The sequence below is a fragment of the Nerophis ophidion genome, linkage group LG19, assembly GCF_033978795.1.
Source record: "Nerophis ophidion isolate RoL-2023_Sa linkage group LG19, RoL_Noph_v1.0, whole genome shotgun sequence".
Classification (NCBI taxonomy): Eukaryota; Metazoa; Chordata; class Actinopteri; order Syngnathiformes; family Syngnathidae; genus Nerophis; species Nerophis ophidion.
In genome coordinates this window covers 12840482-12867113 of record NC_084629.1, presented here as the reverse complement: position 1 = coordinate 12867113, position 26632 = coordinate 12840482, and the positions used below count along the sequence as shown (strand labels likewise).

Genomic DNA, 26632 nt, shown 5'->3' with positions numbered 1-26632 from the left:
CAGGATGCCACCCGAACGCCTCCCTAGGGAGGTGTTTAGGGCACGTCCAACCGGTAGGAGGCCACGGGGAAGACCCAGGACACGTTGGGAAGACTATGTCTCCCGGCTGGCCTGGGAACGCCTCGGGATCCCCCGGGAAGAGCTAGACGAAGTGGCTGGGGAGAGGGAAGTCTGGGTTTCCCTGCTTAGGCTGTTGCCCCCGCGACCCGACCTCGGATAAGCGGAAGATGATGGATGGATGGATGGATACCCTTCAATCAAAATACACTTTAAAAGTCTTATATAAGTGTTATGATGAAGACAACACAAGATGTAAGTGTCTATATTACTTATAATAGCCTACTATCAAAATTATTTTAAAAGTTTTATATAAGTGTTATAATGAAGACAACACATGATGTAAGTGTTATATATTACCTATAATAGCCTACTATCAAAATTACTTTAAAAGTCTTATATAAGTGTTATGAAGACAACACAAGATGTAAGTGTCGATATTACTTATAATTTCCTACTATCAAAATGTCTTTAAAAATGTTATATAAGTGTTATAATGAAGACAACACATGATGTAAGTGTCTAAATTAGCTATGTTAGCCTACTATCAAAGGGTGACACAAATCTTCGTTGACAGAAATGTTGTATTTTAATTCTCATTCCACATTTTGCAACATTGGAAATCATTAGTAAAATGGAGGGCTTCTCACAGGATGAGATAAGTTCTGGAAATGACTGTCTCAGAATGGCCAAAGGTTTAGATGTGTGTGTCCAAGTTTAAAGAAACGGCAGGCTGTCTTCTTCTAATGAATTTAAAACAATCTTTGCAAGCTGGGTATAATTTATTGTGGTCTGGGACAACACAAACAAGTAGGGGAAATACAGCCAATATTACATACAGGTAAAATGTCATGATAAATGCGAATATAAATTTAATACAGAGAGGACATAAGTAAAGGGAATTAAATGGGCTCAAATATACCTACTAACGAGGCATGATAATGCGATATGTACATACAGCTCACCTAAATAGCGTGTTAGCATCGATCAGCTTGCAGTCATGGATTGACCAAATATGCCTCTCAGCACTCCAGCAAATCAATAAAATCAACAACGCTCACCTTTGTGCATTCAAGCACAGCATAAAACCTTTGGTGGACAAAATGAGACAAAGTGGCATAAAACATGTCTTTATGAGGCAGCATCAGAGATATTTGTACATGTAAACAATCTGCGATGAGTTCAAGGAGAGCTGAAATTAGTAGGACAAAACGGTGCTCGCCAAATATTATCAGTGAAGCACGTTTAATATAAACAGTAGCATTTCGAACAATTAGGAAGGTGTGTGTCACGTTTGTCCTCCTACAGAAACCATATTTAAACAAAAACAATTTTTCTTCTTCATCTTTTTTTATTTTCACACAATTCTGAAAGAGGTCCAGGGAGCCCCTAAGGTGGCGCTAAAGAACCGCATGTGGCGGCTCTAGAGCCGTGGGTTGCTGACCCTCGTTATGGACCTACAAAGGTGGTTTGCTTTTAAGATTCCCCCCAAAATAGACAGAGTAGTGATTTTCGGATGATTTTCTAACCAGTTTAAGCAGATTTTGCAATGCCCACATTGTAAGTTTACAAGGATTTGACAGCATTTATTGCAGTAAAATACTGTAATCACAATTCACGCTAATATTACAAGACTAGACTAAAAAAAAAAACTTTATAATTTTATTTAATAGCAATTACCCATTTTTCAAAGTGAATTACTGTATAATAGTTTTTTGTAATATCGAGGGATGTAACAATAAAAACGGTAATAATTAGAGATGTCCGATAATGGCATTTTTGCCGATATCTGTTATTCCGATATTGCCCAACTCTTAATTACCGATTCCGATATCAACCGATACCAATATGTACATTATTATGCCTAATCTCATTGTGATGCCCCGCTGGATGCATTAAAAACAATGTAACAAGGTTTTCCAAAATAAATAAACTTAAGTTATGGAAAAAAAATGCTAACATGGCATTGCCATATTTATTATTGAAGTCACAAAGTGCATATTTGTTTTAACACGCCTCAAAACAGCAGCTTGGAATTTGGGACATGCTCTCCCTGAGAGAGCATGAGGAGGTTGCGGTGGACGGGGTTGGGGAGTAGGGTGGGGTAGCCGGGGTGTATATTGTAGCGTCCCGGAAGAGTTAGTGCTGCAAGGGATTCTGGGTATTTGTTCTGGTGTGTTTATATTGTGTTACGGTGCAGATGTTCTCCCGAAATTTGTTTTTCATCCTTGTTTGGTGTGGGTTCACAGTGTGGCGCATATTTATAACAGTGTTAAAGTGGTTTATACGGCCACCCTCAGTGTGACCTGTATGGCTTTTGACCAAGTATGCACTGCATTCACTTGTGTGTGTGAAAAGGCGCAGATTATATGTGATTGGGCCGGGACGCAAAAGCAGTGCCTTTTTAAGTTTTATTGTCGCTCTGTACTTCTCCCTACATCCGTGTACCACTCCGTACAGCGGCGTTTTAAAAAGTCATACATTTTACTTTTTCAAACAGATACCGATAATATCACATTTTTAAGCATTTATCGGACATCTCTAGTAATAATTATAACCGAGCCGTAACTCCCGATGGTCTGTCTTAACCGTTTTAAATTCAAATGACCAAAAAGCCGTGTTTAATAACTTCACTTTAAAAACACTTACTTAAATGCTGACATGAAAAAGAGTATCAATCAATCAATCAATGTTTATTTATATAGCCCCAAATCACAAATGTCTCAAAGGACTGCACAAATCATTACGACTACAACATCCTCGGAAGAACCCACAAAAGGGCAAGGAAAACTCACACCCAGTGGGGAGGGAGAATTCACATCCAGTGGGACGCCAGTGACAATGCTGACTATGAGAAACCTTGGAGAGGACCTCAGATGTGGGCGAGCCCCCCCCCCTCTAGGGGACCGAAAGCAATGGATGTCGAGCGGGTCTAACATGATACTGTGAAAGTTCAATCCATAGTGGCTCCAACAGTACCAATTATTTTCTGTCATGACCTGCTATGGGGAGAGAGAAAAAAAAAAGGTGGGGGGGGGGAGAGGCTTCGCTACACATCTTAAATAGGACTGCGAAGAAAAAGCGACAGATTCTGCAAATCTATTGTGTAAAAGACGGCTTTTGCTACATGGTAAATAATAACGCAGCTGCATGCAAATGCATATTTTACTGGATGGATGGATAAATGTAACCTGCTCAGACAGTCTCTCTTTCATGCTGTGCACAAATGTCTCTTCCAGGATGAAGGCGTGCTTCACATGTGAGGTGACAGCCTCTAAACCAGCTTGACAGCGCCCAGGAAGGTGGCGTCTCCGTCCAGGGACACGTTGGCTGTGGGCCTGGGGATCAGCAGCTCTAACTGGTCGCCCACTTCCAGCTTCACAACACCTAAGGGGAAGAAGCAGAAGCATCACGCCGCTTCACACCTTTAACATGAATTTTTTTTTTAATTTATTTATTTTTTTTGTGTACGCTGACAAGTTGTACCGACTGACCTGCAACAGCTGCTGGAAAATTGACGTACATAGCGGGACGACAGTAACAATAATAATAACAATAATAGCACACCTCCTGTGTAGCAGGTGTTGTAAGGGTACACAGGGTTCATGCTCTGGATGCAGCGGAACAGGATCACATACTGAGCCTCGTCACCCACCACCGTTCTCTTCCTCCGGACCACCACGTGGCCCATGGCAAAGGTGCTGTCTATGTAGTACACCTGATGGCAGATTAACGGCCGCATTGAAACACGATAGTATATGCACACACACACACACTGTAGAACAGGGGTCTCAAAATCAACTTACCTGGGGGCCACTGGATGCAAAAACTGGGTGAGGCTGGGCCGCAAGAAAAGATTTCTTATAAAAATCTAACCTGCACTTTGAATGAATTCGCCTTCTTTGAATGGCTTTCCCGCCCGAGAAACATACTTGCCAACTTTCGCGATCTTTCCGGGAAACACCCACCCGAATATCAGTGCCCGCCCCCCGACAATGTCCCGGGGAAATCATTCTCCCGGACAACATTATAAAGATCGTTCCGTGATGGCACTACTCCTGTTCAAGCTGTCATCTCGTCCACTTTTCCACATTCGGCGCAGTTACATTTTGTCTGTGGCTTCTGCACATCCACGGAAGTGACTGCAAGACATACTTGATCAACAGCCATACAGGTCACACTGAGAGTGGCCGTATTAACAACTTTACCACTGTTCCAAATGTGCGCCATACGGTGAACCCACACCAAACAAGATTGACAAACACATTTTGGGAGAACGTCCGCACCGTAACACAACATAAACACAACAGAACAAATACCCAGAATCCAATGCAGCCCTAACTCTTCCAGGCTACAATAGTGGTCGGGGTTGTGGGGGCAGGAGGTGTATAGTGTAGCCCGAGATAGTTAGTGCTGCATGGGATTCTGGGTATTTGTTCTGTTGTGTTTATGTTGTGTTATGGTGTGGATGTTCTCTCAAAATGTGTTCGTCATTCTTTTTTGGTGTGGGTTCACAGTGTGGCGCATATTTGTAACAGTGTTAAAGTGGTTTATACGGTCACCCTCAGTGTGACCTGTGTGGTTATTGATCAACTATGTCTTGCGGTCACCTTTTGCGTCTGCAAAAGCCAAATACAACATGCTGTTTGCTCAGGTTGTAGAGGACGCTAAAGGCAGTGCCTCCACGGTGCTCCCTTAATATTGATGATTGACTAGGGCTTCACGGTGGGAGAGGGGTTAATGAATCTGCCTCACAATACGAAGGTCCTGAGTAGTCTGGGGTTCAATCCCGGGCTCGGGATCTTTCTGTGTGGAGTTTGCATGTCCTCCCCGTGAATGCGTGGGTTCCCTCCGGGTACTCCGGCTTCCTCCCACTTCCAAAGACATGCAACTGGGGATAGGTTGATTGGCAACACCAAATTGGCCCTAGTGTGTGAATGTGAGTGTGAATGTTGTCTGTCTATCTGTGTTGGCCCTGCGATGAGGTGGCAACTTGTCCAGGGTGTAACCCGCCTTCCGCCCAATTGTAGCTGAGATAGGCACCAGCGCCCCCCGCAACCCCAAAGGGAATAAGCAGTAGAAACCGGATGAATGGATGGGTGAAATTCGGGAGGATGATTACACCTTGAGGGGCACCGAAGGTTGGGAGTCTCCCGGGAAATCGAGGGTATACTGATATGGTGCTGTAAAGCGCCAATCATATAAATCATATTTAGGTGCGGACTGCAAAATGACGTCTCGCGGGCCGCGTGTTTGAGACCCCTGCTGTAGAATGTCGTCCCAAGGTGATGTGTTACTATGCCAGCAAACAAGAGCCTAACTTAGTGTTTGTTCTCACAATAACAATGTCGCACGGCTTGGTTATTATACAGGTTACGGAACGTAAATAAAGTATTGTTGGCGGGTTTTAGATGCATTTTTAGAGTGATTTAGAGACAGAATGGATTGATCCCATTCGCTGCATTGCAAGCTACCTAGAACGAGCTGATTATTACAAGTTACAATGCAAAAAAAAACCAAACCATATGCGTTGTCTCTCATTAGGGTTTTGAACGATAGGCAAAATCCCCCCAAAAAGTGCAGTTCCCCTTTGCATTGTGAGCAAAAGTACTTTTTTTGGTTTTGTTTAACAGCATTTCCTGTTAGGGGTCGCCACAGCGAATCGCTGGCATGTTTGATTTGGCTCAGTTTCTTTCCCCAATGGTGGGTGTTGGGGCCCTAGACGGGTATACAACACGTGCCGTCTGCATGAAAGAATAACTTCAGTGTGGACTATTACACCACCAGTGTAAGTACTGTTACATCTTTAACATCTTTCATCAAAATACAATTAATAAAAAACTATTTTTAACTATAGTTTTGTTTTCAATTATAAAAATAGTAAATGGATTTAATTAAAAATAATATCACATTATTTAAAAAAATTTAAACCGGTTTTGAAAGAAGTTTAAGAATAGGAAATTTAAAAACATATTTTATTTCAGTGTTTCTTAACCATAAGGCCAGAGCCCATTGTTGGGCCGGGAGTCCCCCTTAGAGCAGGGGTCGGGAACCTTTTTGGCTGACAGAGCCATTCAAGCCAAATATTTTAAAAAGTATTTCCGTGACAGCCAAATAATATTTTTCTAAGACTGAAAACAACTAAATGCTGGCATTTTTAAGTAAGACCAACATTTTTAGAGTAAAATAAGTCTCTAATTGTTTTGAATAACATTATTTTGAAGCTAACCAACAACAAATGAAATACTTCTTAGCATTATTGCGACTTCTTGAACAGGTACGCTAGAAACCGGATGGATGGATTAAAATGCATGGGAATGTTTTATATTTTGAACGTTATTTTTGACACTGTGATTACCAGCGGAATTATTCATTACTTACTGTGTAAGTGTTGTTGAAAACTTACACTTAATATTTTTTGTTTTAAGGATTAACATTTTTTGTTGTAAATTATTATGGTTCTGAATTCATGTTATATTTTTTGTAAATAAGACACATTTGGGTTACTATAAAAGGGGCAATTTATTTTCTTTGTCACACCGCTATTCTCGCGAGATTTGGTGTGGTATTTGGAGTTGCAGACATGCAAAGGACTTTGGGCCATCAGCAGCAGCGGGAACATTTGACTAGCTGAAGAAGGTATTTGTCATATTGTGTTGAAATGTTCTGTATATTTGTGGAGTGCATTGGTTTGGATTTTGTGTACGCTCATGTAGTTGCACAACACTGGAGTGTTTGCTGCCCAAAAACCTCCGAAGTGACAGGCGGCCACGAGTTTTCATGGCTAAAACTCAAGTAAAGAGCCCGTCTTTAAGAAACCGAGCCAGTGTTGTCATTTCGGAGCCACATAGTGTGTTACGCAATGTCAGCTAAGATTAATCTGAGAGCCAGGTGCAGTCATCAAAAGAGCCACATCTGGCTCTAGAGCCATAGGTTCCCTACCCCTGCCCTAGAGGGACCCCCAAAAGGATATCTTTTTCCACCACTGATGATTAATGACAATATCAAACAGAAAAAGTTTTGAGCTAAAGTCATACAGAAGTTTCTTAAACGCAACAATTAATAATCTTAACAATAATATTGTGATTAACATATGGTTCAATATCATTCGACAAGGTTTATCCTGTTAAACTGCAAGTAGGTTAGATATAGTTATTGAATATTATTAAATCAAAAGTAAGATTGCTAATTCAGTGTTCATATTTGATTGGGTCCCAGGCCCATCTGTAGCAGTAAAGTTTGCCCCCAAAAGGTTAAGAACCCTTGACTTCATTTAAAACAAATTCAATAAGAGAAAATACACAAACAGTGTTGTTAAATTATTATTATTTTATTGTTATATAGCTACAATTAAATAAAAGTAGGACACATAATAAAAAAAGCTGGTGAAATGTTTAAGTAGAATACATACAGTATATACAGTGGGGCAAAAAAGTATTTAGTCAGCCACCGATTGTGCAAGTTCTCCTACTTAAAATGATGACAGAGGTCTGTAATTTTCATCATAGTTACACTTCAACTGTGAGAGACAGAATGTGAAAAAAAAAATCCGGGAATTCACATTGTAGGAATTTTAAAGAATTTATTTGTAAATTATGGTGGAAAATAAGTATTCGGTCAACCATTCAAAGCTCTCACTGATGGAAGGAGGTTTTGGCTCAAAATCTCACGATACATGGCCCCATTCATTCTTTCCTTAACACGGATCAATCGTCCTGTCCCCTTAGCAGAAAAACAGCCCCAAAGCATGATGTTTCAACCCCCATGCTTCACAGTAGGTGTGGTTTCCTTGGCATGCAACTCAGTATTCTTCTTCCTCCAAACACGACGAGTTGAGTTTATACCAAAATGGATACATGGATGATACAGCAGAGGATTGGGAGAATGTCATGTGGTCAGATGAAACCAAAATAGAACTTTTTGGTATAAACTCAACTCGTCGTTTTTGGAGGAAGAAGAATACTGAGTTGCATCCCAAGAACACCACACCTACTGTGAATCATGGGGGTGGAAACATCATGCTTTGGGGTTGTTTTTCTGCTAAGGGGACAGGACGATTGATCCGTGTTAAGGAAAGAATGAATGGGGCCATGTATCGTGAGATTTTGAACCAAAACCTCCTTCCATCAGTGAGAGCTTTGAATGGATCACCGAATACTTATTTTCCACCATAATTTACAAATAAATTATTTAAAATTCGTACAATGTGAATTCATGGATTATTTTTTCACATTCTGTCTCTCACAGTTGAAGTGTACCTATGATGAAAATTACAGACCTCTGTCATCATTTTAAGTGGGAGAACTTGCACAATCGGTGGCTGACTAAATACTTTTTTGCCCAATGTAATTTGTAATTACATACAATTAATACAAAATAATCTTTAAAAAGTAACGTTAAAAAAATGTGACTTGTCAATATCCATTGTGTGTTTTTCCTACTAAAATCCCTGCATGGAAAAATTACAAATCCAAAGTATGTTTATGGATAATACCTCTGAACATAAGACATTTATACACACTTTTACTCAAAGATGTCATTGGAATGTGCATTTGTACTTAATGAAAATACAGTTTGGGTAAACATACATAAACAATGAACCAGCAATAAATATTAATTTTACAAACATTATTTTAATAGACAGGTGAATGCAGAAGTGCTGCTGCAGTCTTCAGCAAACACATCAAATAAAAATCTGCAGGTCGGCAGCGCCTCCCTGTGGTGAAATATGGTAAAAAAAAAAAGAAGACCAACCTGACTATAGACAAAGAAGAAGCCTTCCTCTCGGACCTCCATGCAGTCTCCTACTGCCTCCAGTGCAGAGCCCCTCCTCAGGCCAGTCTGCCAGGGGATGCCTGTGTATGGCTCCAGGGCAAAGTCTGATGCAATTTAATTTTACATTGGAACTGCTTATAGGGATAATTGTTGAATATGTTGGGACATTTTACATGCAATTTTCGCCTTAGGGGACGAAAACTTACAATGCAAAAAAAATAAAAAAAATAAAATGCAGTGTGTAATCTCACAGTACCTTTCCTGAAGGTTCTCCTGCTATTATTCGCCAACAACTGCAGACACGACTGAGAAGCTGTCAACAAAAAGGAGTGCAAATGTGCGGAAGTCAGTACCTGAGGAGGTTAAACTGATCACAACTTACAAACCCCGTTTCCATATGAGTTGGGAAATTGTGTTAGATGTAAATATAAACGGAATACAATGATTTGCAAATCCTTTTCAACCCATATTCAAATGAATGCACTACAAAGACAAGATATTTGATGTTCAAACTCATAAACTTTTTTTTTTTTTTTTTGCAAATAATAATTAACTTAGAATTTCATGGCTGCAACACGTGCCAAAGTAGTTGGGAAAGGGCATGTTCACCACTGTGTTACATCACCTTTTCTTTTAACAACACTCAAACGTTTGGGAACTGAGGAAACTAATTGTTGAAGCTTTGAAAGTGGAATTCTTTCCCATTCTTGTTTTATGTAGGGCTTTAGTCGTTCAACAGTCCTGGGTCTTCGCTGTCTTATTTTACGCTTCATAATGCACCGCACATTTTCGATGGGAGACAGGTCTGGACTGCTGGCAGGCCAGGAAAGAACTCGCACTCTTTTAGTACGAAACCACGCTGTTGTAACACGTGGCTTGGCATTTTCTTGCTGAAATAAGCAGGGGCGTCCATGATAACGTTGCTTGGATGACAACATATGTTGCTCCAAAACCTGTATGGACCTTTCAGCATTAATAGTGCCTTTACAGATGTGTAAGTTACCCATGCCTTGGGCATTAATACACCCCCATACCATCACAGATGCTGGCTTTTGAACTTTGTGCCTATAACAATCCGGATGGTTATTTTCCTCTTTGTTCCGTAGAACACCACATCCACAGTTTCCAAATATAATTTGAAATGTGGACTCGTCAGACAACAGAACACTTATCCACTTTGCATCAGTCCATCTTAAATGATCTCGAGCCCAGCTAAGCCAGCGGCGTTCCTTGGTGTTGTTGATAAATGGGTTTTGCTTTGCATAGCAGAGTTTTAACTTGCACTTACAGATGTAGCAACCAACAGTGGTTTTATGAAGTGTTCCTAAGCCCATGTGGTGATATCCTTTACACACTGATGTCGGTTTTTGATGCAGTACCGCCTGAGGGATCAAAATTCCGTAATATCATCGCTTACGTGCAGTGTTTTCTCCAGATTCTCTGAACCTTTTGATGATTTTACGGACCGTAAATTCCTTGCAAAAGCTCGTTGAGAAATGTTGTTCTAAAACTGTACGACAATTTGCTGAAAATGATTTGTAAATCCTAGTATTCCGTTTATATTTACATCTAACACAATTTCCCAACTCATATGAAAACGGGGTTTGTACAAGGTCTTAAAAAAAAAAAAAAAAAAAAAAAGGAAAATGTGGCTTATCAACAACTACAGCTGCCAGCACTTAAATATGAGACTGTTTTGATGCCAATATAAATGTTTTGTTGTATTTTATTTTTTATCACATTGTATATCAGTGACGTGCTGTCAGGGCAGGCAAGTGAGGTATGCCTCACCTGCCACCAGGTGGCTTAACCATGAGATGTTCCAAAACAAAGTAATAAAATAAAATAAGTTTTAATATTTCTCTTTTGGTTTATGCTTTCTATGTGATTTTGCTGTGGTTCCTGTATATTTTGATAATTTTCATGGTCAAGATCGCGGAATTTCCTTGTCTCCTGATCAAAACAACGCAGCATACGAGAAGTGAGGCAGACACAGGCGGTGCCTCCACGGCTACACACAGTGTGTATTGGGCTTGTGCGTGCGAGGGGGCGCATGTTTGTTGCCAGGGTAAAAGGCAGGCCATGAGGCAGTATGTACCTCTGCCTCAAGGTAGGGGGTGATATGTTGTCAACTTGCAGTTCAATACCTCAGCAGTACTCAGACTCGCCACACTGGGAGAAGTGGGGGCGCTCAAGCCAGCAGACACAGGATTCTCCAGCAGAAGCCAGCCTTTTTTCTTTTTTTAACTGTATTTAAAACAAACATGGCATTTTTATTAGAGTAAGCCAGCGTTTGTGGGCGTTTTTTGTCAAGTCGGGAAGTGCCTCCCCTGTCACCAGGTGGCTTAACCATGATATGTTCCAAAACAAAGTAATAAAATAAAATAGGTTTTAATATTTCTCTTTTGGTCTATGCTTTCTCTGTGATTTTGGTGTGGTTCCTGTATATTTGAATAATTTACATGGTCAAGATCGCGGAAATTCCGTGTTTCCTGATCAAAACAACGCAGCATACGAGAAGTGAGGCAGACACAGGCGGTGCCTCCACGGGTGCACACAGTGTGTATAGGGCTTGTGCGTGCGAGGGAGCGCATGCTTGTTGCCAGGGTAAAAGGCAGGCCATGAGGCAGCATGTACCTCTGCCTCAAGGTAGGGGGTTATATGTTGTCAACTTGCAGTTCAATACCTCAGCAGTACTCAGACTCGCCACACTGGGAGAAGTGGGGGCGCTCAAGCCAGCAGACACAGGATTCTCCAGCAGAAGCCAGCCTGTTTTCTTTTTTTAACTGTATTTAGAACAAACATGGCATTTTTATTAGAGTAAGCCAGCGTTTGTGGGCGTTTTTTGTCAAGTCGGGAAGTGCCTCCCCTGTCACCAGGTGGCTTAACCATGATATGTTCCAAAACAAAGTAATAAAATAAAATAGGTTTTAATATTTCTCTTTTGGTCTATGCTTTCTCTGTGATTTTGGTGTGGTTCCTGTATACTTGAATAATTTTCATGGTCAAGATCGCGGAAATTCCGTGTTTCCTGATCAAAACAACGCAGCATACGAGAAGTGAGGCAAACACAGGCGGTGCCTCCACAGGTACACACAGTGTGTATTGGGCTTGTGCGTGCGAGGGGGCGCATGCTTGTTGCCAGGGGAAAAGGCAGGCCATGATGCAGCATGTACCTCTGCCTCAAGGTAGGGGGTGATATGTTGTCAACTTGCAGTTCAATACCTCAGCAGTACTCAGACTCGCCACACTGGGAGAAGTGGGGGCGCTCAAGCCAGCAGACACAGGATTCTCCAGCAGAAGCCAGCTTTTTTTCTTTTTTTAACTGTATTTAGAACAAACATGGCATTTTTATTAGAGTAAGCCAGCGTTTGTGGGCGTTTTTTGTCAAGTCGGGAAGTGCCTCCCCTGTCACCAGGTGGCTTAACCATGATATGTTCCAAAACAAAGTAATAAAATAAAATAGGTTTTAATATTTCTCTTTTGGTCTATGCTTTCTCTGTGATTTTGGTGTGGTTCCTGTATATTTGAATAATTTTCATGGTCAAGATCGCGGAAATTCCGTGTTTCCTGATCAAAACAACGCAGCATACGAGAAGTGAGGCAGACACAGGCGGTGCCTCCACGGCTACACACAGTGTGTATTGGGCTTGTGCGTGCGAGGGAGCGCATGCTTGTTGCCAGGGGAAAAGGCAGGCCATGAGGCAGCATGTACCTCTGCCTCAAGGTAGGGGCTGATATATTGTCAACTTGCAGTTCAATGCCTTAGCAGTACTCCGACTCGCCACACTGGGAGAAGTGGGGCTAGCAGACACAGGTCTCTCCAGAAGAAGCCAGCCTTTTATCTTTTTTTTAAACTGTATTTATAACATGGCATTTTTATTAGAGTAAGCCAGCGTTTGTGGGTGTTTTTTGTCAGATGCAAAAATATTTTTTTATTTTTCGGAATGAAACTAAATTAAATGAATGTGTCTGCCAATATGCAGGATTATATGCTGTATCCAAGATGAAATACTTCTCTAAACTGGACTTTAAGACAAACTGAACGTGGTCATACAAAGTATGTTTTCATGGAGGATAGCTATTGCTGCTTCAGATACAAATGCAGAAAGGTAATATACACTCACAATACTTGATTTATTTTGTTAAAAGCAAATGGGACCAAAAAGTATTTAATAACAACTTTGTCAAATATTTTTTGGAACCATTTATCATATCATAATATCATGATAACGTTTTTATGAAAGCGAATAACTCTTTTTTTTCCTGTTACTCTAATGTGCAACCTATATAAACAATGACTAGAGCTGTACCGAATTTAAGTTTAAAAAAAAAGAAGACAAAAAAAAGTATGCATGCCTATATGTATTGTGTACTTTTGGTCTTGTTAAATTGTAATTTTACTGCCTTTTTTTCTACATTATGGCCAGGGGACTACTAACCATCCGGCTAATTCTGGCTTTTTTAACCATGTGTAGTCATATATTTTATGAAATTGCATTGTCCCCTTTGAAATAAACTAATCTAATCTAATCTAATGGGGATTCATTCAATAAACAATAAACAATATGTTTTGCGTAGAAGGCAAATAAACATTGCAAGTTAGCAGGACAAAGCAAAGGGTCAAGGCTTCTTTATTGAGATGCCTGTTCTTATTTTCCTCGTCTTCCTCCTTGTGTTTTGTTTGTAAACGTGGATGTTTCGAACTACCTGGCTTGTCTGTCTCAGAGACCATCCTCCTCCTCCTCAAGAGGGTGAAAGCGTGTTGCGGGTCCGTCTGGCTGCCTCTCCCATGACTGATATCCTCAGTCTAAGAAGAGAAAATGAAAGCACCATGTTAAAGAAGTGAATGTATCATTGCAGATACATTGGGGCAAAAAAGTATTTAGTCAGCCACCGATTGTGCAAGTTCTCCCACTTAAAATGATGACAGAGGTCTGTAATTTTCATCATAGGTACACTTCAACTGTGAGAGACAGAATGTGAAAAGAAATCCAGGAATTCACATTGTAGGAATTTTAAAGAATTTATTTGTAAATTATGGTGGGAAATAAGTATTTGGTCAACCATTCAAAGCTCTCACTGATGGAAGGAGGTTTTGGCTCAAAAAGCTCACGATAAATGGCCCCATTCATTCAACTCGTCGTGTTTGGAGGAAGAAGAATACTGAGTTGCATGTCAAGAACACCACACCTACTGTGAAGCATGGGGTGGAAACATCATGCTTTGGGGCTGTTTTTCTGCTTAGGGGACAGGACAACTGATAAGTGTTAAGGAAAGAATGAATGGGGCCATGTATCGTGAGATTTTGAGCCAAAACCTCCTTCCATCAGTGAGAGCTTTGAATGGTTGACCAAATACTTATTTTCCACCATAATTTACAAATAACTTTTTTAAAATTCCTACAATGTGAATAACTGGATTTTTTTTTTCACATTCTGTCTCTCACAGTTGAAGTGTACCTATGATGAAAATTACAGACCTCTGTCATCATTTTAAGTGGGAGAACTTGCACAATCGGTGGCTGACTAAATACTTTTTTGCCCCACTGTATGTGTTCTAGACCAGTGTTTTTCAGTCTTTTTTGAGTCAAGGCACAATTTTTTGCGTTGAAAACATCTGGAGACACACCACTAGCAGAAATCATTAAAAAATTTTTAACTCAGTTGGCAGTAGAAAGACCTTGCATCAAAATAGCTCTTGTCTCAATGTAGGTGTACTGTCACCACCTGTAACATCACGCCGTGACTTATTTGGAGTTTTTTGCTGTTTTCCTGTGTGTAGTGTTTTAGTTCTTGTCTTGCGCTTCTATTTTGCTGGCATATTCCTGTAGCAGTTACATGTCTTCATTGAGCGCTATTCAAGACTATCTATGTTGTTTCCATCCGTCTTTGTGCGGACATTGTTGATTGTCGTGTCATGTTCAGATGTACATTGTGAACGCTGTCTTTGCTCCACAGTAAGTCTTTGCTGTCGTCCAACATTCTGTTTTTGTTTACTTTGTAGCCAGGTCAGTTTTAGTTTTGTTCTGCATAGCCATCCCTAAGTTTCAATGCGTTTTCTCAGGGCAAGAGGTGTCCGAACATTTTCCAGTGATGAGAAAGCATACAGAAAAATTGAAGGATACGAGGGCCACTTTTTTACGTTTTTTTATATGAAAAATACTCAAATCAAAACAAAGTAGGTGAATGGTAACATTTGAAAAAAAACCCTTCTAAATCTCAGCTTTCTGTTATAAATAAACTAAATAATTCCTGATTATTTTTAATAACAATTTTACTTGTGTTTTTTTGTGAAACAAAACTCCCTATTTTTGAAAAAAAAAAAGAAAAAAAAAGAATATTTTTCTAACAATGTATACCAAAAATAAATGCTGAATTGCAAACATGCTGATATCCTCTGTAGTTGTACTGATGTATTAAAAGACATTTCATGGACGCTGCTTTTATAGCCAATCATGGCACCCACCTGTTCCCAATTAGCCTGTTCACCTGTGGGATGTTCCAAATAAGTCTTTGATGAGCAGTCCTCAACTTTCTCACTCTTTTTTGCCACTTGTGCCAGCTTTTGCGTGGGTTCCCTCCGGGTACTCCGGCTTCCTCCCACTTCCAAAGACATGCACCTGGGGATAGGTTGATTGGCAACACTAAAATTGACCAGAGTGTGTGAATGTGAGTCCGAATGTTGTCTGTCCATCTGTGTTGGCCCTGCGATGAGGTGGCGACTTGTCCAAGGTGTACCCTGCCTTCCACCAGATTGTAGCTGATTTAGGCACCAGCACCCCTCACGACCCCAAAGGGAATAAGCGGTAGAAATTAATGGATGGATGGATTTTATTTGTATTTATGTTAACTGTGCTCGAAAGAAAGCCTGTATTTACTAATATTACTATTACATGATCAACTGAAACGTTTTTGAGAGCTTTAGTACACTCAAAAACATATCACCTCTCACAAGAAATGTGTACGCTTTTTCATCATGACATGACACTCGGAAATCCTCAAAGACTTCATACAGTAAGACGCTCAGGTTGTCAGTAATTTTGGTTTTCAGGTCCTATTTTTTGGGGAATTTGGTCCCGTTTAATTTTTCATAAATATTTGTTTCAATTTGGGACCTGTTTAGTTTGTCTATAGCAGGGGTCACCAACGCAGTGCCCGCGGGCACCAGGTAGCTTGTAAGGACCAGATGAGTAGCCCGCTGGCCTGTTCTAAAAATAGCTCAAATAGCAGCACTTACCAGTGAGATGCCTCTATTTTTTTTTAAATTGTATTTATTTACTAGCAAGCTGGTCTCGCTTTGCTTGACATTTTTAATTGGGGCAGTATAGCTCGGTTGGTAGAGCGGCTGTGCCAGCAACTTAAGGGTTGCAGGTTCGATCCCCGCTTCCGCCATCCTAGTCCCTGCCGCTGTGTCCTTGGGCAAGACACTTTACCCACCTGCTTCCAGTGCCACCCACACTGGTTTAAATGTAAAAATTAGATATTGGGTTTCACTATGTAAAGCTATTTGAGTCAGAGAAAAAGCGCTATATAAATATAATTCGCTAATTCTATGAGAGACAAAACTCAAAATCCAAGAAAATATTTTAAAGACTAGGTCTTCACTTGTTTACATAAATTCATTATTTTTTTTTTACTTTGCTTCTTATAACTTTCAGAAAGACAATTTTAGAGAAAAAATACAATCTTAAAAATTATTTTAGGATTTTTAAACACATATACCTTTTTACCTTTTAAATTCCGTCCTCTTTTTTCCTGTTAATTTAAATCAATGTTCAAGTAAATTTTTATTTTTATATTGTAAAGAATAATAAATACATTTTAATTTAATTCTCCATTTTAGCGTCTGTTTTTTCAATATTCAATATTTTTTCAAACTTATTATGATTAAAATTAAAAAAAAATATCCTGGAAAATCTAGAAAATCTTTAGAACCAAATTTAAATCTTATTTCAAAATCTTTTGAATTTCTTTTAAAATTTTTGCTCTGGAAAATTCAGAAGAAATAGTGTTTTTTTTTTTTTGTTAGAAATATAGTTTGGTCCAATTTGTTATATATTCTATCAAAGTGCAGATTGGATTTTAACCTATTTAAAACATGTCATCAAAATTCTAAAAAACAAAAAACCTTCCGTAAAAAGGAAAACAAATGTACGACGGAATGACAGACAGAAATACCCATTTATATATATATATATATATATATATACACATATATATACATATATATATATATATATATATATATATATACATATATATATATACATATATATATATACATATATATATACATATATATATACATATATATATACATATATATATATATATATATATATATATATATATACATATATATATTTATTAAAGGTAAATTGAGCAAATTGGCTATTTCTGGCAATTTATCTAAGTGTGTATCAAACTGGGAGCCCTTCGCATTAATCAGTACCCAAGAAGTAGCGCTTGGTTTCAAAAAGGTTGGTGACCACTGCTCTATAGAATGTGTCATGCGCCAATAAAAATCGAGATGCTGACCGCAAATGGCCCCCGGGCCGCACTTTGGACACCCCCTGTTTTAGGGGCACGTACCTTATGTTTATTTTTTGGTTTAAGCATTAGATACCTTTTTACCTGCATGGTGCCTCCCACTGTGGTTTGCATACCTGGATCACGACAAATAATGGTCGTTTCACACGACCTACTGATATGGAAGAGTATTACACGGTTACTCTGCCGACACTGAACAACAACACGTAATTTGCAAACTATAATTACTGGTTTGCAAAAAAACATTTCTAACTCAAATAGGTGAAATGACATCATCTCCCACGGCACATCAGACGCTATGTCACGGCACACTAGTGCAGTGTTTTCCCACCTTTTTTGAGCCAAGGCACATATTTTTCAGTGAAAAAAATCGTGAGGCACACCACAAGCAGAAATCATTAAAACAATTCAACTCAGTAGCCGATGTTGACAATAAAAAGTCATTCTTGCAATTGTTGGATATGAATTAAAAACCATAACAAAGCATGCATCAATATAACCCTTGTCTCAAATTGTACTATCACTGTCACATCACGCCATGACTTATTTTGAGTTTTTTGCTGTTTTCTGTGTGTAGTGTTTTACTCCTTGTCTTGCGCTCCTATTTTGGTGTTTTTTCCTGTTTTGTTGGTATTTTCTTGTAGCAGTTTCATGTCTTCCTTCAGCGCTATTTTCCACACCTGCTTTGTTTTTCACAATCAAAACTATTTCAGTTGTGTGGACGCTTTCCTTCTTAGTGAGGACATTGTTGATCGTCATGTCATGTACGGACGTACTTTGTGGGCGCCATCTGCTCCACGCGCTGTAAGTCTTTGCTGTTGTCCAGCTTTCTGTGTTTGTTTACTTTGCAGCCAGTTCAGTTCTAGTTTTGCATAGCTATCCCTGAACTTCAAGGACTTCTCTTGGCGGCACTTGCCCTTTGTTTATTTTTGGTTTAAGCATAAGATACCTTATTACCCGCACGCTGCCTTCCGCTGTCTGCATATTGGAATCAGGACAAACCATGTTCCCGACATCTACAAAGCAATTTGCTACCAGCTGCCACCTACTGACATGGAAGAGTATTACAGGGTTCCCCTGCTGATCTCTAGACAGTACAGACTAGAGATGCGCGGTTTGCGGTCTCATCCGCGGAGTCCGCGGATGAGACCGCGGGTCGGGCGGGTGACATGACGAAAAAATAGATTTTAATTAGACTCTGGCGGGTGGCGGTTGAACCATCCAGACATATTTGATATACCTAGTTCTGGGATCGGTATCCTTTACCATTCAAAGAGCCAATTAAGACCCGTGTCACAAAGCGAAGAAGACAATAGGAAACGCTAATATTCTCTAGAATGACTGCCGGCAGTCACCCAGTTAATAAGAATTAGGGCGTGCTATGAAGCCATTGACTTTGTCGCCTTAGACAGCATGTACGATCTGCTTGTCAGTCCAGCAACATTTTGTGTGTGGCTTCAGCGGCAACACGCACACGACTGCAAGGCATACTGGGTGACACAGAGTACACTAATGGTTGTGATATAAACAATTTTAACACTCTTAGTAATATGCGCCACGCTGTGAAGCCACACCAAACAAGATTGACAAACACATTTCGGGAGAACATCCTCCCATTAACACAAAATAAACGCAACACAACAAATACCCAGAATCCTTTGTATCCATGACACTTCCTGACTATTTTATACACCCTGCTAGCAGCGGTAAGGTGGGCGGGGTTGGGGGGGGCGGGGGTGTAAAGTATATTCAGGAACTGTCACGGATACAAAAGATTCTGGGTATTTGTTGTGTTGCTTTTATGTTGTGTTACTGTGAGGATGTTCTCCCGAAATGTGTTTGTCAATCTTGTTTGGTGTGGCTTCACAGCGTGGCTCATATCACTAAGAGTGTTACAATTGTTTATATCACAACCATAAGTGTACTCTGTATCACCCAGTATGCCTTTCAATCTTGTTCGTGTGATTGCGGAAGCTGCACACAACATGTTGCCGGACTAACAATCGGTTTGTACATGCTGTTGAAGGTGTCAAAGGCAATGGTTTCACAGCACGCACAAATTCTTGTCATCAGGATGAACGCTATTGGATATTCGCGAGAACGTTAGCGGCTCCCATTGTCTTCATTACTCTATGAAACGGGTTTAAATATCTCTGTGAGTGGTAAAGGTGGCCGACCTCTGATGTATTGTAGCGGGCGGGCGGTTGCGGTTCTGATAAAATGTTGGTTCGGGTGGACGGCGGGTGGATGATGACTTTGGTGATGCGGTTGCGGATGATATAATTGCCTATCCGTGCATCTCTACTACAGACACTCCACAACGGCACTTTATTTACGGATTACAATTACTTGTGTGCAAAAAATATTTTTAACCGAGTTAGGTGAAAATACATAATCTCCCACGGCACACCAGACTGTACTTCACAGCACACTAGTGTGGTTGAAAAATAATGTTCTAGACAACCGACCTGGTCTCTACACTTGGCCTCCTGACTCTCTTCCTTCCTGCGACACATCTCGGATTTCAGTCCCCCCACTTCAGCTCTGAGGACCACCAGCTGGTACAAGGACAGAGCTGACAAGGAGGAGGAGGTGACGGCAGTCAGCGTGAGCAGCAAGACCGGCCAAGATGGCCCCCGGGTTTCAGCAGACTTCTGGGCAGCCTCAGGATCCACGTGTGAACCAATCGCCATTGTCTTAACAGCATCTCACGCTGGCACCATGTTTCATCGGAGTTTAGGGATCCGAGCCAAATCCTGAGTGGGAGAACCACGGACGTTCTTAGGTTTCACATTCGTTTCAGGTCAGCCTAATGGAGAGAATAACAGAGATGTTTCCCCTCCTTGTTCCGCCCCACTAACCACAGTCTACTTCCTGCCTCAACGGCGACCCTGACCTCGGCCTCCTTTCAGCTCTATTTAACTGGGCGGACATGAATTATAATAATTACGATGACCTATCGGGACCACACTGAAGAGAAAATAGTACTATTTCAAAGGCGTAAGTAAATACATTTGTAATGTTGACAGAGAAAAAAAAATATAGCAATTTTATGAGATTGAGTTGTAAATAGTTCAAATTAAAGGTATAACAAATTTAAAGTTGCAAAGATTAAGGTTTTTTTGTCCCAAAAAAAGTTGTGCTGTTGAGTTACTGTAATTTGCAGGTTATGAGAAGAAAGTCATAAAATTATGAGGATTAAAACATGTATAATGAGAAGAATATATTGAAAATGAAGTGAAAATGTTTAAAAGAATAAAGGTGTGATTACAAAAATTAAGTCATATTTCCAATGAAAATAATTGTTATGTTAAGAGAGTAAAGTCGGGGTATTATGAGAGTTACCGTAAGTCATATGTATGAGAAGAAAGTTTGAATATTATGAGAATTAAGTAGTATGTTGGGAAAAAAGAGTAATGAGAATTAAGTCCAAATCCAAGCGGTAGAAAAATGGATGGATGGATGTTAGGAGAATGAAGGCATAACTACAAAAATGAAGTTGTACCTATTGTGAAAAACAAACATTGTAATGTTATTAAAACTGTTCATTATTCATGTTAATAAAAATGTGAGTCTAAAGTTGTAATGTCGGGAGAATAAAGTAAAATAAAATATCATTAGGTATATTTTGGAAACAAATACTGCAATGTTACAGGAATCAATTATATAGTACGATTTCAAAAAGCATTATTTATAATATAAGGGGGCTTTACGGTGGCAGAGGGGTTAGTGCGTCTGCCTCACAATACGAAGTTCCTGCAGTCCTGGGTTCAAATCCAGGCTGGGGATCTTTCTGTGTGGAGTTTGCATGTTCTCCCCGTGAATGCGTGGGTTCCCTCGGGGTACTCCGGCTTCCTCCCACCTCCAAAGACATGCAGGTTGATTGGCAACACTAAATGGGCCCTAGTGTGTGAATGTGAGTGTGAATGTTGTCTGTCTATCTGTGTTGGCCCTGCGATGAGGTGGCGACTTGTCCAAGGTGTACCCTACCTTCCGCCCAATTGTAGCTGAGATAGGCGCCAGCGCCCCCCGCGACCTCGAAAGGGAATAAGCGGTAGAAAATGGATGGATGGATGGATGGATGGATGTGAGAAACATTTTGAAAAATGAGACTAAAGTTGTAAAAGTCAATGTTTTGATCAAGAAAATAAATGTAATGTCTTTTAAATAAAGTTTAGATATCATGAGGATTAAATCGTATGTTATGAGAAGATAGTTGTTCAGTTTTTTCCGTATCGGCCCTCTGAATAGGGGTCGTCACTCAGCATAAAAGGAATTACTCGCTGTGCACTTTTTGCTTGTTTTATTTGGTACTATTGCAGCAACAGTTGCAGTAGCAATGGCAGCAGCAGCAATAGCAGCAGGTAATAACCTAAAAGTATACATGAACACAACAAAACAATGTATCTGTTTTCGAATCATCATAATGTAAATAATAGACATGGATTAATCAACTGAACCATATTGTTGTCAACCATTGTATGACATATTATCAATCACTGTGATTTTATCCTAATTCATTAATTTTAGCATGACATTTCATTATCATCATTAATTTATGTCATATAATGTTTTGAATGTGATCAGAATCATTTATAATGTCGCCATGATTCATGGACAAGGATACTAAAAAAGAACATAAACAAAGGCGCTCTGTTTGAGCCACACATTACACATTTAAACTGAACTACATTAAGAACTACAAATCCCATCAGCCAAACCAGGAAGTAAAGTGCCGGTATTTTCGAACTCAAGCTTTGAATAAAATTACGATCACTGAAATTCATCCGGAACAACACACACCGTGACAACACTCTAATAAAACAGATTTTAATCCGCACATTACTGTGGTTGTACCCTTTAACTTAAATAGTTTGCCGATGTCGTTTAAAACCTAAACAGTGCGTGTTTGCTCTGGCTGTCAAACAGCCTGCCAGCCGCACAACAAGCGCTGCGGACTTAGCGAACACACTACAAACAAAAAAGAAAGGAAGCGAGCAAACATGGATTTTAAACAATGGTTCAGTTGATCTAACCAAGAAAAGCGGACATAATAAAATGATCTTACCAGCGGGGCATGCCGGTGACCAAGCACGCTGTATTTTACCAAACGAACAATGACACCATTTTTAAAAGCTTCCCAAGTAGTCACCTGACAGTGGTAGCCACGCCCATCTTCAAACTCCTAAGCAAGTCCGCCATAAATACATATAAACATAACACATACACATAATAAATCCAACAATAGTAATGAGAATTAAATCACCTGTTTGGAGAAGTGTAGCGATGAAAATGAAGTCGGACATCTTGTGAAAAAAACGTATGTTGCAAGGAAAAACATTCTTTCTTTTCTTTTCTTTTCTTGGTTTATTTCGAACATGACATACATACAACATTATACATCAGTTAAATTCATCATTTCGCAATACATCATGTCCGAAAAGCAGAGGTGGGTAGTAACGCGCTACATTTACTCCGTTACATCTACTTGAGTAACTTTTGGGATAAATTGTACTTCTAAGAGTAGTTTTTATGCAACATACTTTTACTTTTACTTGAGTATATTTATGGAGAAGAAACGCTACTTTTACTCCGCTCCATTTATCTACAATCAGCTCGTTACTCGCTACTTTTTTTTATCGATCTGTTAATGCACGTTTTGTTTTGATTTTGTCAGACACGCATTTAAAGTAGGAACTACGCATGCCTGCGTTTCACCAATCAAATGCAGTCACTGGTGACGTTGGACCAATCAAACAAAATCAGGCGGTCACGTGCCCGTCACACGTCGAATCCGACCTAAAAAAGTTTAAAACCTTATTGGGGTGTTACCATTTAGTGGTCAATTGTGCAGAATATGTACTGTACTGTGCAATCTACTAATAAAAGTTTCAATCAATCGATCAAAAGTGTAAAGGAAAAAAGACACTTTTTATTTCAACCGTACTTCCTGTCAAAAGCCTAAAGACTGATGGCACAGTTCCTGTCTTTACAATAAAAGTGCCGCTCCATCGCGCCTGCGCTAACAAAATAAGAGTCTCCGAAAGCCAGCGCAAACAAGCGAGCAAGCTACGGAGTTTGCCGCCAATGTATTTCTTGTGAAGTGTATAAAAACGAATATGGAAGCTGGATAAATAAGATGCCAAAAACCAACGACTTTTATGTGGTATTAGACAGAAAAGAGGAACTTGTTTTCTCCTCCATTTGAAAATGTGGACATTATCAGCACTATACTGTCTGATACCAATCAATACAAGTCATCAGAATCAGGTAATACATCAACTTATATTGTTGTCTTCATGAAAGATAGGAATCTATATGTTAAACATGCATGTATATTCATTAAAACACCTTTAACATGTCAACAAAAACGGTAAAATAAATAACTATAAATTATATACTGTGTATATATGATATGTGTGTGTATGTATATATGATTTAGATCACCTCGACTTGGTCATTTATTAAGTAATTGATTAACGTTGAAAAACTTATTGGGGTGTTACCATTTAGTGGTCAATTGTAGGGAATATGTACTGTACTGTGCAATCTACTAATACAAGTTTCAATCAATCAATCAATCAATCAATAAATGCCTACTGAGCCTATGGTGCTGTTAAGTTATTGTGGCTCAATTTGCCTTAATTTTTTTATTTTAATGTATTATTATTTAATATATATTATTGTTTTAGTTGCTTAAGAGATATTCCTGGCTATGAATTTGCTCATTGCTATTTTTATGTTTTTTGTGCGTTATTTGTTGCCGTAATCATTAAACAAACAGGTTACTCATCAGTTACTCAGTACTTGAGTAGTTTTTTCACAACATACTTTTTACTTTTACTCAAGTAAATATTTGGATGACTACTCCTTACTTTTACTTGAGTAATACATCTCTAAAGTAACAGTACTCTTACTTGAGTACAATTTCTGGCTACTCTACCCACCTCTGCCGAAAAGGAGTAGGAAGAAGCAAAGCTTATTTAATCCTACCCATTTTCCACTTCAGAGCGCCCACAAATATATACAATTATTCACTGACCTTCTTTACAGCAAAATATCTAAATGACATCTATGAGTGATTAACACAGCAGTTTTCTAACATGTACTTAATTATTTCAGTCATTATTAACATACTAAGATGAAGAATATCTTATTTTCAATAAGTTTGAAAGTGTTTCTCATAATACTTCTTCTTTGTACTTTGTAAGCACTATTAATTTAAACATCCTCTTAAACTGGCTCATATCAGTACAATGTTTAACTTCTTTACTTAATCCATTCCATCATTTAATTCCACATACTGATATGCTAAAAGTTTTAAGTGTTGTACGGGCATACAAATGTTTTAAGTTTGATTTTTCTCTAAGGTTATATTTCTCCTCTTTAGTTGAGAATAATTGTTGTACATTCTTTGGTAGCAGGTTATAATTTACTTTGTACATCAATTTAGCTGTTTGCAATTTTATCAAGTCATCGAGCTTTAATATTTTTGACTCAATAAATAAAGGGTTTGTATGTTCTCTATATCCAACATTGTGTATTATTCTAATCGATCTTTTTTGTAACACAGTTAACGAATGTAGCCCACATTTGTAGTTGTTTCCCCATATTTCTGCACAATAACACAGATATGGTAACACTAGCGAGCAGTAGAGAATACATACTCTATTAATGAGAATAAAGTTGTAAAGTTAGTAGAATAAAGGAAAATAAAAATAACCAGTGTCTTTTGCAAGAAAAAAGTCATAATACAATCTCAAAATAAAAGCATAAATCATAAAATCGTAATGTTAGGAACATATATGTGAAATGCTGTATGGAGGGGAAAAAAATCATGTTATGGGATAAGTGTTGTAACAAAATTATTATTTTTTGCTTTGGCAGAATGCTATTAGAATAAAGTTAGTTATGTGTGTTAAAATAAGTCCTAAATTAAAGTCGAAATATTCAGAGATTAAAGTCAGATGAGAAGAAAGTAATGAAAATTAAAACAAAATGTTAGAGAATAAATACATAACTATCTATATATGTAAATTAAGTTGTACTGTTTTACTTTTTCTTTTTTTATTATATATAACCTCGTAATGTTAGTAAAAAAATAATACAGTTTTCAAGAAACAACGTTTTAATGTTTGGAGAATCAAGGAAAATAACATGATTATTTTGTGAACAAACATTGTAATGTTCAGAGAGAATGGTAAGTAGGTAATACAATCATTGTATTTTTTCGGAGTATAAGTCGCACCGGCCGAAAATGCATAATGAAGACGGAAAAAAACAGACTGGAGTATAAGTCGTATTTTTGGGGGGAAATTTATTTGATAAAATCCAACACCAAGAATAGTCATTTGAAAGACAATTTAAAAAAATATAAATAAAGACTAGTGAATAACAGGCTGAATAAGTGTACGTTATATGACGCATAAATAACCAACTGAGAAGGTGCCTGGTATGTTAACGTAACATATTATGGTAAGAGTCATTCAAATAACTATAACATATAAAAAATGCCATAGGTTTACCAAACAATCTGTCACTCCTAATTGCTAAAATCTTCTTCCTCGACATCGCTTCTAAACAATTCTGCCAACTCCAAAGGTATGCGCCGCTTCGTCCTGTCGTTTTCTGCTGCATATTTCACTACGTCCAGCTTGTAATCTGCAGTACATGATTTCCCTTTCGGTCCAATTTTTGTTCAGCCCTTCTCGTTTTTTTTAAGTTACAGCCAACGATGAAATGATTCAGTTTAATAGCTACGGCAGTAGCCTATAGCATATAGCAGTTAGCATTCAATGACCCACAATGCACTTCTGCCATGACCCTCCCCCGACAAATTCTTACTGGTTGACGTGTGTGTGACGATTGCTGACATTTTCTTCGTCTCTTCCGCGAATGGGATAAATAATATTATTTGATATTTTACGGTAATGTGTTTATATTTTCACACATAAATCGCTCCGGAGTATATGTCACAACCCCTAAAACTGTGATTTATAATCCGAAAAATACAGTCAATTTTTTTTGACCCAAAAAATCGTAAAGTTACGAAAATAAAGTCATATTACCAGAATAACGCAAGCTTTTTGATTTTGTTTAAAGTACATTGTTCAGGGGTGTCAATAGATTTTCTCTTTATTTTTTGTCCTGTCCAGCTACTCAGGCAAATCATATAGTGGATGTAGATGCCCATATCGGCTATATAAAATGTACTTTACCAATTAAAAGTGTGGGATACTTCTATTGTT

The 26632-nt window shown here is 38.8% G+C and overlaps 1 protein-coding gene across 1 annotated transcript; it reads right to left on the bottom strand.

Moving 5' to 3' along the window:
• Positions 1-1171: 1171 nt before the first annotated feature.
• Positions 1172-22542, bottom strand: tnfsf13b (TNF superfamily member 13b). Its single transcript, XM_061879183.1, has 7 exons — positions 22453-22542; positions 19853-20140; positions 13543-13642; positions 9089-9145; positions 8812-8936; positions 3625-3775; positions 1172-3444 (listed from the first exon to the last, which is right to left on the bottom strand). The coding sequence occupies exons 2-7, from the start codon at positions 20075-20077 to the stop codon at positions 3332-3334; spliced, it is 771 nt and encodes a 256-aa protein (XP_061735167.1). The 5' UTR covers positions 20078-20140; positions 22453-22542; the 3' UTR covers positions 1172-3331.
• Between the last annotated feature and the right edge of the window lie 4090 nt (positions 22543-26632).